Genomic DNA, 14,332 nt, shown 5'->3' on the forward strand with positions numbered 1-14,332 from the left:
CATTGTTTTGGTGTTCTTCAAGTTCCTCTGGAGCCACGATTGGATGAAAAAATATGATTACTGTTACGTGTCATCTGTTATAAAATGGTGGATGAAGAACATGATGTTCATGAAATGTTCTGCGTGATTGAGAGTGTTTGAAAAAGGCAACGAGAGGCAGAAACTGTTGCTGATTATTGAAAAAAGGAATATTGTTGTAGGAGGACTCAAGAAAAAGATGGATGGAAGCTTACAAACAGTTGGTTTGGTTGCTGAGTTGAATATCTTAAGAATTCTAAACGCGGGAGCTCCAACACCTCAAATCAAGCTGATTTTTTAAGCACAATCGTGTCAGTTAATGGACTTTTCTGTGTGAATAAAGGACAGCATTTGCTGAACAGCAGCAATACAGCAGCCGTCGACTCTGTTCTCTTGTGCGTCTGGCTTATCGGAAAAGGAATTCGAAGTAGAAGACTTGAGGAGTCCCCTGAGACCTCACCCATGCTCCTAGATTAGCTGCTAAACTGCACATAATTGTGCCTCCCTTCGTCTCCCAGAGAGCTATTAGTCTCCACTTTATAACCCCACCACCACCCCTGCACTGCCCTACAAATCCACCCTGTGTAGAACCATCCCAGGCATGCTGATGCGTACGCACCTGGATTTCCAAACCACTTATAATCGTTATTTCCTTCAACATATTCTTTTTGGGATTGATTTCACCAGATCTTTATTTAGAGATTTTGTAGATTTTGAAAGCTAATGATTTCAGGCCTCAGTCCAAAAAATCATAACCGAGTGATCTGCATGAACACACCGGTGTCAAAGGGAGCTATAGAATCTGAGCTAATCGTTATGGCCCATTGACCAAAAGGTCAATTATCCTCTTCTCCCCAAGGTTGAACACGCTGATGTTCTACTAATACTCTTTTAATGTCTCCAAGAAGTTCCAGCTGGATAAATGCTCACATGCTGTATAAAGAAGGTGAGCCAAGCACTGTAAGTCGTTTAGTGCGGCTTGGATTGATAAACGGGTGTGCAGAGGGTGTCCAGCAGCAACCTTGGGTGGGGGAGGAATGGGGGGTGTGGGCAGGGGTGGACTGGGAAAAAAAATCAGCCATGGCAATTTCTATCCAGATCAGTCCACTACGTTATCATCAAATGTCCTCATGTAGAAGCCGTTATTAAGTCACTTAATTAATTTTAATTATTATTCCCCTAGAAAACCTTAAAAGGTGGAAACTTCTCAACTCCTTTTTACCTATTTCCTTTGGCCATTTTACAACTTAATTTTTTCCCATTTTTGCATCTTTTCAAAAGTTCTGACACTTTTTTTTCAGGTTTTAGCTTCATTTTGCCTATAAATACCTCTTTTTTCCTATTTTTTGTCCATTTTTGCAAATTTATTTCAACACTTTTATCACATTTTTGTCTTTCTTTGCCCAATAAATACCAGTTCTTTCCTTTTTTCCCTACATTTAGCTTCTTTTTGTTGCACATTTTTGCCCTTTTTCACTATTGTTTGCCATATTTCTCTCACTAAAGCTACCCTTTGCCATTACACACCACCTGGATCCTCTTTATTTGCCCATTTTTTGGCCACACTTGACTGCTTTTGGCTCATTTTAGTCACTTTTCACTTTTTTCTTGCCACTTTTTTGCCACTTTTGGACCATTTTTGGCCACCTGTTACCATACCTGCCTCCACTCGCTCGTGGGACTCACTCGATTCAGGCATTGACTTCTTGACTCGAGGCTAAGACGACAGTGTGCGGTTGGCGCCACCGTCCCCTGCTTTACTACACACAGCACAGGTTTCCACGCTGAAATATAGTCCTCTGAGCTTTCTCCAGATCTGTTGAACTTGGCATCCGACTCAGGAACTCTCTATTGAAAGCGCAGCTTGGCTTTTTATGTGTTTGACCTTGGTGGTGAAAAGTATTGTTAAGGTTATCAACATGTAACGACCAGCCCCTATTGTTTTCCCCTGTGTGCCATTACATCTCCTGTCTTAAGCAACCACTCGCTTTAACAAGTAATTAACTACGCTAATGAAGGCTACAAATGGCTGCTAATTGATTTTCATTTTATGTGGCAGTCAATTGGTGAATGGTTGGTTTTACTGTTTGTCAAGCCAAACCGGTTAAGCTGTAATGGTGGGAGCACAGTTTCTCTGTTTTCATTTTGCTCAACGTGCGCTATACTTGTTGTTGAAGTGGACACAGGCCTCTTTTATTTTTGCAAACACTAGTTTTTACAACATCCAATAATTCAGGGTTTTTACACTCAATTGAATATATTTAGATTCAAACAAGCCAAAAAAAAAAAAAAAGTGCTGCTTAAAAACACAAAACAGGCCACAATTTGAATCCAAGAAACAAATATATCTTAAACGAAAAGTGAAATTTCACAAACTGTAACAATGACATTTTCTCCTAATTAAATCATCACTGCCAATTACACTGTAAACCAAATAATGCCTCCTTATTCTGACCCAGCAAAATGAGACAGTGACTCGTTTTCTGGTCCCTTTCTTTTAAGATTCAGTATTACTAAAACTTGATATGTGATGTATTTAAAAATAAATCATCTGTTATTCTGTTAAACATATGTTTAGTTTAAGCTTAATTTGATGTATCTTGACTAAAAACAGTTGTTTTTCAGGTATCTGTGTCAGTGATAGCTAGCGTTAAAAGTCTGTGTTTGGTGTGAGTTTGTTAATGGATGACTCATATGGAGATCTTAATATTCATCATGTGTATTTATTATTTATTATTATTATTATTATTATTATTATTATTATTATTATTATTATTATTATTATTATTATTATTATTATTATACTGTTTCTGGTTTGTTCTTGTTTTTTTTGCACCATCCACCTTCTATTGTTTAAAAAAACTAATTCTGATTCTGATTCTAAATTAATAAGAGATCAAATGAGAATTTCGCAAACTTACATTTGATACACTCTGATAAGATTTAAAACTACGTCATTCCTAAATTGCGTATTAACAATTCATTGACTTACCTTACGGTTATTTATTTGTTTGTTTGTTTGCAGACGAGCAGATGTACCGCTGTGAAGACTGTGACGAGCTCTTCTCCTCCGCCATTGAGCTGCGGCGGCATCAGAAGTATTCATGCTCGAGTTCGGGTTCTATCTTTGACACATTGAGAGAAGACTTTAAACAAGAACGTGAGGACAGCGACGAGCCCGTCCACGAGTGTAAAGACTGTGAAAAGATTTTCCCAAATGAGTACAGGTACACAAATCCAACTATGAAAAATCAACAGACATTTTATATCATTAGCATGAATAAGGTGTCATGAAGGCTGTTTGCTAAATTATGGCACCTTTGGAGCTACGTTGGCATTTTTTAGGTTAGGTGGAGGGATGTAATGGGTTATGGTAAGGTTAATGTTAGGTAGGCTTTGTTATTTAGAGCTCCCCCTGCTGACTGGCTGCAGTATAGGTCATAAACCCCGCCTCCTCAATGATAACAGATGGGATGTGGGTCAAACTGTAAAGTTAAAATACTTGTCACACAATTTTTTTCCTAAACCTAAACTCTGCTTTGATCATTAGTTATTATCACCCTATACTGTGTTCAAATTCTAATTTTACTGTGAAGTGTGTTCTAAATAAGTTATTTGAGGTTGAAAAATGGGATTTTTTGTCATGCATGACAATGATTGACAGCCGCAGATCTTGCGTAGCTTTCTTTGTGAATAGCAGTTACGTCAAGAAGGAAAGCCGAGACGCCATTTAACTTTTCCGTTCAGTTTTTTCATTGTTTTTGAGCTGTTAAAATGAGTCGTAAACTGTTCTAAACCGTTGGTTGGATTTCCAGCGGGAAAGATACTTCTGTTCTTGGCTACGACAGTGGCAACACCTTTAAAACACCTCCTAGGAGAACGAAGACTACAGAGAATCATGGGACATGTAGGATTTTAATGGCAACGACTGCGGGTCGTAAGCTCTGAGGAAAGCGGACAGTTCGCACAGAGTCTGTTGTGCGTGAGGTCCGTCCGAGTATGTTTGAGTCTTTAGGAGTTAGGGGTTAGGGTAACGAAGAGTTAGGGTTAGGGTAACAAACAATACTTAATGACAGCTTTCATGACACCTTCTTCATAATGATGACAGATTAATGTCAGTGTTACCAAATCAACTAATGCAGCTCAGCGATTTAAAGTATTATAATGTATTTTGTATGTTTGCATTAATTATGTTCTGCTTTTGTTTTCTTTATCTAGTCTTGGCCAACATATGATAGTTCATACAGAAGAGCGGGAGTATAAGTGTGACCAGTGTCCCAAAGCCTTCAACTGGAAGTCCAATCTCATCCGTCACCAGATGTCACATGACAGTGGCAAACGCTTTGAGTGTGAAAACTGTGATAAGGTACAGCATACCCGGCACGTAAGTTGTGCACTGGACACACAGGCTTTAAGTATTGTACGTTGTTGGTATTTGTGTATTACTGCATTACTGTATAAGTCACATTAAAAAGAGGATATTTCACATGGATTATGTATCATTTTAAAGTGTTGGGTATGTTTTGTAATTCCATTCACCTACTTTACATTCCAGGTGTTCACAGATCCCAGCAACCTTCAGCGACACATCCGCTCCCAGCACGTTGGAGCTCGTGCTCACACTTGTCCTGAATGTGGCAAAACCTTTGCCACCTCGTCAGGCCTCAAGCAGCACAAGCACATCCACAGCAGTGTCAAACCCTTTATCTGTGAGTCGGAACGTTTAAGATCACAATCTGCCTCTTTTTTTTGGCTAAGATGTTCACTCCTGGAAGAAAGCATGAACATTTGTAAATGGGGGGTTTTCAGTATGCTGCTGAATTAATTTTTAATGGGATTCACGCCAGCAAACCAATGGTTCCCACTCAAAATCAAGGAATCCAAGATGGCCACCATCCATATTGCCAATTTGGATATTCTGTCATAACTTTGGTTTTATTTGACATAGAAGCATGATCTTAGTTGCAAATTATCGGTTTTCAGGGTCAAGGAATTCAATAATATATCTTAAATACCGTAAATTGTGCTCAGAGCAAGATCCAAGATGGCCACCATCCTTATTGCAAATTTCAATTTTACCATAACTTTGGTTCTGTTAGACATAGAAACATGATTTTTGTTGCAAAATGTAGGTTTTTGGGCACAAGGAATGTTATGAAATATCTTAAAATACTGTAAATTGCATTCAGAGCAAGATATAAGATGGCCACCACAACACATTACACATGGAAAGGGTGAAATTGTGATTTATTTGCAGCCACAACTGTGTAATAATAATAATAATAATAATAATAATAATAATACATTTTATTTGTACTGCACTTTACATTTGATACCAAATCTCAAAGTGCTAAGATGTCTTTTAAAGGATGAATTATTTGATTTTAAACATGTATTAACATACTGTATCTATCTTCATTTATTTCTCAGGAAGATTACAACCATTATGACCCCGGTGCATGCATGCATAAGCATTAATCTGATGATGTGTTTATTTTGCAGCACTTGACAACATGTACAATGATTAAACTCAAACTTTTGATGTAGATATTGAATTAATATGTAAATGAACATACCATATGTTTCAGTTATTTGGCCATCTGGTGGCCATCTTGGATTTTTTGTTTTTCAGTGGGAACCATTGGTTTGCTTCGTGGATCCCATTAAATATGCATTCGGCATACTCAAAAACCGCCATGAACAAATTTTCACATTTTCTTCCAGAAGTGAACATCTTTTTGACATATCTGCCGGGCTATTATAGCACTGCAGAATGTTTTACCTTGTCGAAATGCAAAATGTATCATAGTCGTATTGAGAGTAAGACTTCTTTCAAACATTACTAAGGCTGTGTGATAAAGTTTTAAATGTTGTTTTGAATTAGTTTTATCAATAGTTTCCTGTCTTGTGTTGTGCAATTTATTGCCTTTTTTTGTACACAAAAGGTACATTTTAAACCACAATATTTTTATTCAAAGATTCTATTTGTCTTTTTTTTCTTTTTACCATGGATACTATTAATTTGGTATTCAGAGTTCGAGACAGGGTTAAAATGGGTTTAACCAGGCCCTGATGGGCTGCGTCTTTTTGCTCCCCCAGGTGAGGTGTGCCACAAGTCCTACACACAGTTCTCTAACCTCTGCCGCCACAAGCGCATGCACGCTGACTGCCGCACCCAGATCAAGTGTAAAGACTGTGGCCAGTTATTCAGCACTACCTCCTCCCTCAACAAGCATCGACGCTTCTGCGAGGGTAAAAACCATTACGGCTCCCCCGTGGGGATGTTTAACCCTGGCATCCCCATGAGCTCCAGCCCTATCATGGCTAAAGCAAAGTCCCACCACCCCCACCTTCAAGGTCTGAACGCGTCAGGTTTGGGATTTACTGACTACTTTCCATCCCGTCCTCATCCTCATGCTGGCTTGCCATTCGCTCCTGGACCCCATGGCTTCCCCTCCCTCCCACATGGTTTCCCAGGTATTTTCCCTCCATCACTGTATCCGCGAGCACCTTTATTACCGGCAAGTCCGTTGATAAAAAGCCCACTAAGTGGCAGCAGTCAGGAAGTAAAACTGCCTCGAAGCCCCCTAGATGCCCCCACCTTGTCCCTGATCAGCTCCACAAACAGTAATGGAGTTAACAGTTTAAATCTGCCAGAAGACAAAGAAAAAGAAAACAAATTGGATTTGTCCAAAACAAAGCCGAAAATAACAGACATGTCTGACGGTAGTGACCTTGAAGATGTTAATACTACAAGTGGGACTGATTTGGACACCACTACTGGTACTGCTTCGGGTGATGGTTCTGACCTGGAGAGCGAAGGAGAGAGTGAACGCGAGCGAATTGGTAAAAGACGGAAGCTATCTGACACTGTATCAAGTCAAGCAACCCACACGTTAGAAGACACGAACAGTGCGTTGATATCAGCTATGTCTGGTTCAGGAAACCTCTCCATTGATCGTCCGTTTCTTTCTTCTACATCGTCCCAGCACTCCTTCTTCCCCCCACCTGATGAACAAGCACTCCCGCCCACTAGCACAAATGCTAATGCAGCCACCACTGACTCCATCAAAGCCATTGCATCTATTGCTGAGAAATATTTCGGCCCAGGTTTGATCGGCCTTCACCAGGAGAAGAAGATGGGTCCACTGCCTTACCATTCCATGTTCCCCTTCCAATTTCTGCCCAACTTCCACAACTCCCTCTATCCTTTCAGTGCTGATCGAGGCACTCTCAATCCAAGCATGTTCTTTAAGGCTGAGCCCAAGTCTCCTCGGGAACAGCTTCACAAGATGGTGTCTAGTTCCCCGGCAGCTCCTGCTTCCACGGTAGAGTCACCATTTGACCTCACGACGAAATCCAAGGAGGCCAAGTTAGCTCCTCCCACCCCCATAAACCCTTCAAACCCCAATGGTAGTACCAGGAGCAGTAGTGGATCTTTAGCAATATCTAGCAGTGAAGAACAGCCATTGGACCTCAGTATTGGCACCCGGAGCCGGGGTGGTCATAATGGTGTGCCCACTGAGGCGCATAACAGAAAAAACCACCTCTACAGTGTCGGTAAAGGTATCTCCATTAAGGATGAAACCCAATCTGGGTTCCCACACCAACATCCCCAGTCATTGCACCAGTCGTCCATCGCTCAGCACCACCAGCCACAGGCGCAGCCGCACCAGCCACCTCCCCTGCACTATGCCAAGCCCTCAGCCTTCTTCATGGACCCCATATACAGGTATTTCAGCCCCGATTAGACCGACATTAATACCCCTAAACATGTCATCTCTTAATCTCCAAAGCATGGAGTGGGAGGTTTTTTGATGGTACGTAACCCTTTGCCTTGTTGTTGGTCCAGCAGGGTGGAAAAGAGGAAGTTACTGGACCCTGTAGGAGCTCTAAAGGAAAAATTCCTCCGACCCTCGCCACCACTGTTCCATCCACAGGTAGACTTACAGACCAAACACACACTCGTTTTTAAGCCAAGGAAAGCACTTAGTGTAATCTGAAGTAAAAACATGAAATGTTGTCAGCACTGGAAAACTTAAATGTTACGACCAACCTGTAGAATTCATCTTAAGGTGGTGCATGTGGAGCTGATTATTCCCAGTTGGCATTGACTGATATTTTCAGTGATGAGAAAATAACCCGCCGCTGCCTCCCACGCTGTTGCTGAATTGATCGGGCCCAATGCGCCATCATTCCACAGTGTTGATGTTATTTTCTCAAGGGTTTTGTATGATTTCTTCCTTTGTTTATTGAATGGCGCCTGTGCACCTCGTCTCTTCTTCCTTTTTTCAGAAGACACAGAGTCTGTTATCGCAGACCCTTTGAAAATTATTCACATTGTTGAACTGTCCCCAGGCCTCTCCCACCTCTACAAATCCTTGATTACAGGGAATGATAGTAATAATAAAAGGGAGAATAATAGCCATTTGAATAGTGACAATCTTCTGCACATGTTGTGGCCTCGCTGATATTAGCTGTGGCATTGTTTTAAGTCGTCGGAGCTCACAGGGCAGCTAATAACTTGACCCCCTCCACTTCTTTTTCTCTCTGTGGCTGGCTGGCTAGATAATAGCGCCGTGTCCATCAAGGACATCCTGTGTTTGTATCCAGGAGAATGGGGGGCTCTCCTTTGGGAAACAGTTTAATCTGACCTGGAAATCTATGTCCTCTATCAATTGTAACTTTGTTAATTCACACATCTGGTCTGTATGCGAACAGACGCATTCATATTCACCCCATGCCCTTTATCTTTGAGCCACTTGAGAAGATTCAAATGTATTATAATAACAATGTAGTCCTCTGAATTGTTTTTGCAACATCTCCGAAATGATCCCAGCGTCCTGAGATGAAATGTTTTCTCAGGCTCCCTCGTAAAAATGTCTCATATCAGAATGTCCCAGTCGTCATCCTCCAGTGATCAGAACACAATGCTCGCCTTAATTCAGTCTCATGACAGAACCACTCCGCTCCCCCTACAGCCTGTTCTCAGACTGTGAATAAACACATTGAGACGGAGTGTCGGTGTCTGTCTCTCTCCCGTCTTGTATTCACCAGGAAAGGAAGGATGTAAGCTGTTTTTGGCAAACAGACTCCCACAGAACCTACTGCCTTTGTACACAAGCTTCTAGGGAAGGGAAGCGGCTATCGGTTGGGGGTATCACAAACTATATTGTACTGCTCGCAATCAGGACCCTTGAATGCCTCATTTGGCCCCTGTGTATGCCTATAGCAGCAGCTTTGGCTGAAAAAGGTGGAGAATAAAGCTCTAGTTGAAGTGTGAGGGGGTTGCCGGGCACTTCTGTGGAAGCAGTGGTCCTCAAGCATTTGTCAATGTGCTATAGGTTAAGAAAGTGACTCGCCCGCAGTACAAATAAGGCTCTGATGTGCAGCTTTCACTCAATGTTTCTCCCCCTCACTCATTTCTTTACATTGTGTCTTTATTTTAGCTTGTTTAGACACTCTCTTTACCAGACATGGGCAAGTGTCCGCCCAGGGGCCACAGCGTTCTAATTCTGTTCTGCTCCCAAGTCAAATCCACCCAAAAATTGTAATTCAAGAAATTGGAAGTAATATGAAGCCCAATTTAATACACAAAATAACTCCAAAAACACACAAAATTACAGCAAAATTCACAGAATGCCAACAAAAATTCAAAAGATTTCAAAAATGCACAAAAAAGACTCATAATACACAAAAAAGGACACACAAAACAACAACGCATACAAAATGACACGAAAGAAATACACAATGCTAACAATTACACAAAATGACAGAAAAAAAAATACTGAACAAATCCAAAAATTCACAGACTGACAATAAACAAAATGCAAACATAACACACAAGAAATAATAAAAACACATATAATGAATTGTAAAATACACAACATTTCTAGAAGAAGTTAATGCTCCGATTGGTTGTTCTTATATTCTTAATACTGGCATTAACTTTGATAATGTGGCCCTCGCATTTTTGTGGCCCATCCCTGCTCCTAAATATAACCCTCCTATTATCCTCAAATATTACTAATGTATTGGACCACAGGGATATTTGCCTCCAGAAAATGATTTTCAGAAAATTGTTGACCAAGTTTTATGTGTCAGGCACTTTGTTTATTTGTTTCTACATAAATAAGCCCTTGATAATGAAACCTTGGCCTGTTCTCTAGCGCCACCATCAGGCCAAACTTTTGAATTAGAATAAATGTATCTTGAATAGTTTTAAACAAAATCTTCTCAAATTTACTGACAACATTAATGACCACAGGAGTATGAACCCTATTGATTGTGGCGATCATATGACATTTCCTACAGCGCCACCATCAGGTCAAACTTTCAGTTTTAGAGTTAGTGTATCTTGAAAATTTTTCATCCAACTATTTTTTTTGATTTGGGGTCCACATTTATGACTCTCACAGAATTAATGTTGGTGACTCTCATAAACATATTTTTTTACTTATTTTTATCTCCTTTTTTGTAACGTATTTGGAGTTATTCACTATAATGTTTCACTCATAACTCCTCTTTTGGTATCCTGGCTTGAAGAATTTAAGAGGTTTTTATTTATAGTTTTTTGTTTTTTTTGTTTATGGTTTTTCTTGTTTTTTTTTGGTTTGATTTGGATATGAAATATGAAGCAAAAGTAAAAAAGTTAACTACTATTTTTTGAATCATAAACATTCAATGGGGTCAATTTGATAATAGGAGGGTTTATAAAGTTTTAACATGTTTAAATGTGACATGTTTTCTAGATGTCTGCGATGGAGAACATGACCGAAAAGCTGGAAAGCTTTGGCGCTCTAAAATTGGACGCACCACCCAATTCCCTGCACCATTCAGCCCATCCACTGTTCAACTTCCGCTCACCACCACCTTCCCTCTCCGACGCCATCCTCCGTAAGGGCAAGGAACGCTACTCCTGCAGGTCAGTTCACAACAACTGCACTTTATATATGAGTTTGTAACTGTAATCCTTCACTTCACCGCTGTCCTTTTCCTCCAGATACTGTGGGAAAATATTCCCTCGCTCGGCAAACCTCACAAGACATTTGCGGACACACACAGGAGAGCAACCCTACAGGTACTTTTTTTAATATTAATATTATTTAAATTTAAAGTTGACAAGGAGCAGGGTTTGGGTCAAACATAATTGTAATTGTGTAATTGATTCGGACATGATTAGAATTGAAATTTTAATTGGAAATATATGTTGCTGTTGTAACCGTAGCTGAATTGTAATTGAGTTCAGATAATGTCTTTCTAATTGTAATAGGCATGAAAATTCTATTTTAAAAAAATGTCAGTTACAATTTGATCAAACGTTACAGTGCTATGGCTTACACGTATGTAGTTAATAATTATTAAAATATCTTTCTTATTAAGTTGTCACGCTGACTGTCATTTCTCTTGAGGATCTTTTTAAATTTCTTTTTAAATAATTGAAATCTATACTGATACAAAAAATATTTATACCAATATATTCATGGATAAAGAAGAAGGTACCAAAAAGATGAAAAAGAAATTAGATGATAGATAATATTTTTTTGTGTATTTTACAGCTGATTTACTGTAAGACATCATAAGAGATGTTATATTTTACGGGTAAAGGTTTAGTAATTGAGAACGTAATTGTAATTGACTTTCAGGGGAAACATAAAAATTGGAATTTTGATTGTGTTTGAAAGAAATGGCCGTCACTGTAATCATAATTGAGTTGTAATTGAACATGGATAATTAAAGACGAATAAAAAGTGGCACAAGAATAGTTTTTTTTTTTTTGGTATTTGGTCTAGATTTACATTAATGTGTGTTGTCTTTGGCAGGTGTAAATACTGTGACCGCTCATTCAGCATCTCATCTAATCTGCAACGCCACGTTCGAAACATCCACAACAAGGAGAAGCCCTTCAAGTGTCACCTGTGCAACCGCTGCTTTGGCCAGCAGACCAACCTAGACCGCCACCTCAAGAAGCACGAGCACGAGAACATTCCTGGTCAGTTTTTTCAAACAAAGATTGAATCTTTGTTGTACGGAAGCGTATTGCATTCATTGAAAAAAAAAAATAATAAAAAAATAACAGTTTTTCCTGGATAAGATTTTTTTTTGGTTTGTTTTTTCTGCAATTTTTTTCTGTTTTTAGGACTACTTTATTCCTGTTTTTCTGAGTATTTTATTTCCGTTTTTGAGAGTAATTTTTTTCCTGTTTTTCTGAGTAATTTTTTCCTTTTTTTTAGGAATTTTGTCCTGTTTTTTTGTAGTTTTTTCTGTAGTATTTTCTGTTTTTTACAGTATTTTATTTTTTTTTCTCTGTTTTTCAGTTAAAAAAAGTTGCACGAAAAAAAGAAAAATATTTGTCCAAAAAACAAAACAAAAGAATTGACTTGGAAACTGAAAAGAAATTAGCATGGAAAGAGGAAAGAAATTACTCCTAAAAAACAGAAGAAAAAAAATGTGTCCAAAAAATGTGAAAAAAATAGCCCAAAAAACAAACCAAAAAAATATATTATTCAGAAAAACCTGATTATTTTTTCTCAATTGAATGCAATACGCTTCTATGGAAGCCCATTTCCGCAACTATGAACAATAAAATCACAACGACAAGTCATAATTATGAGATAGAAAGCCATAATTGTATACACTTCTGTATTATTGAGCCAAAAAAATAAATAAAAAAAGTGACTAAATGGGAAAATGCATGCAACATGCTGCATAGCATTTGAGTGATTGTAATAAATAAAACTTTAGAGCCCCCTGTGTGTATATCTAAAATCTGACTTCATGTTTGTGTGTGTTTTCATGTGTGTGTTTGTGTGTGTCCACGTGTGCATGCTCTTCCCACTCCACAGTGAGCCAACAGTCCGGGATGCTTTCCAACTTAGGAACCACCATCTCCTCGCCAAACTCAGAGCCAGACAATCATGCACTTTTAGATGAGAAGGAGGATTCGTACTTCTCAGAAATCCGTAACTTCATTTCCAACAGTGAGATGAACCAGGCCTCCAGCTCCATGGATAAGAAGTAAGGCAAAAAAAAGAGAAATCTATGTTCAGGTTTTTATCTTCAGTGATTACAGTTGATCCATCACACAAACTCTATACTATATGTGCAGAGAAAGTAACATTTAACAAGAACAAGGCTGCTAATGCTGTGTGAAAATGAGCATTCTGGGCAGAATGCCCCCTATTGGTCGTTTTTGGAATTGCAACAAATACTACTTTAAATATAATTACACGTACGCAACCAAATCAGGCAATATTTACATCATATAGAGACACAACAACCAGAAGTGAGATGCATTATGCTAACACAACTAATTCACATAATAAAAATACATTTAAGAATATCAATAAGAAATAATAAAATTAAATAATATAATGGAATTTTTTTGTTTAACAAAGGTATTTATTTTTGATAGGATTTAAAGAAAAGAGAGATTTTCACACAAAAAAGAAAGCTTTCAGAATCAGAAAAATTAGAAATACTTACATAATCCCAATGGGAAATTACTTAAAATCTTTAAAAATAGGTGAACGTAAAAAAACAACAACACAGTGAAAGAAATACAATGTCATTGTTGCATTAGAAAATAAAGCATATATGACGTTATTAAGTACTGCTACGGTCGCGACTGGAGTGCAAGTACACACAATTTAAAATTAAACCATGTTTTAACCATTGAACAAATTTTAACAGACAATATTGAAGAGGTTTCTGATCAATTTTGATGATTCAGTACTTTTTAAATATTTTTTTTCCATCTAAGAAAGTGGATTTGGATCCAAAAAAACATTCCCTCAGGCTCTCAGGGGAGCTATCTTAGAGCAGTGATTCTCAACTGGTGGTTTGGGACCCAAAAGTGAGTCGCAGACAGCTTGTCTTTTATTTTGAAAGAAACTTTTCTTTTGACAGGCATGCTGTGAAATGCATGTAGCACAGGAAAAAATGTAGATTCATGTTTTTAAAAAGATTATATATGTGTGTTTTTAACAGTTATTTTTGAAAAACTAAATTTGGTTGTTTGAATTCTAAAAAAAAAAAAAAAATGTGGGTCGCGATTTAAAGTCCGTGGCAAAATGTGGGTCAGAGGGTGAGAACACACACATAAAAACACACACAATAACTCTCTGTTCAGTCAGGACCGCTTTCATTAAAATAAATGATTTATTTACAATAATAAAGCATTGGATTTTATATAGCGCATTCAAGTGCTTTGCATTGATGTGCATGCAATCGTATATTTGGCAGTATGAGTCTGTTCCGGTGTCACGGACTGAGTTTACCTCGTACTGAGATCAATTATGAGCATGCGCACTAT

General features: G+C 38.5%; 1 protein-coding gene across 2 annotated transcripts in view; it reads left to right on the forward strand.

Moving 5' to 3' along the window:
- The window catches only part of prdm16 (PR domain containing 16), a 288,115-nt gene that overhangs the window by 263,844 nt on the left and 9,939 nt on the right, over nt 1-14,332 (forward strand). Inside the window, exons 6-14 of one of the 2 annotated variants that reach the window (XM_028452700.1) lie at nt 3,044-3,245; nt 4,237-4,402; nt 4,574-4,727; nt 6,118-7,750; nt 7,871-7,958; nt 10,770-10,942; nt 11,021-11,098; nt 11,841-12,010; nt 12,864-13,035. In XM_028452700.1, the coding sequence (XP_028308501.1) occupies nt 3,044-3,245; nt 4,237-4,402; nt 4,574-4,727; nt 6,118-7,750; nt 7,871-7,958; nt 10,770-10,942; nt 11,021-11,098; nt 11,841-12,010; nt 12,864-13,035 (2,836 nt within the window). The remainder of the gene's footprint in view (nt 1-3,043; nt 3,246-4,236; nt 4,403-4,573; nt 4,728-6,117; nt 7,751-7,870; nt 7,959-10,769; nt 10,943-11,020; nt 11,099-11,840; nt 12,011-12,863; nt 13,036-14,332) is intronic. The other variant, XM_028452701.1, reaches the window with a different exon arrangement.

The sequence above is a fragment of the Gouania willdenowi genome, chromosome 7, assembly GCF_900634775.1.
Source record: "Gouania willdenowi chromosome 7, fGouWil2.1, whole genome shotgun sequence".
NCBI classification, from domain to species: Eukaryota; Metazoa; Chordata; class Actinopteri; order Blenniiformes; family Gobiesocidae; genus Gouania; species Gouania willdenowi.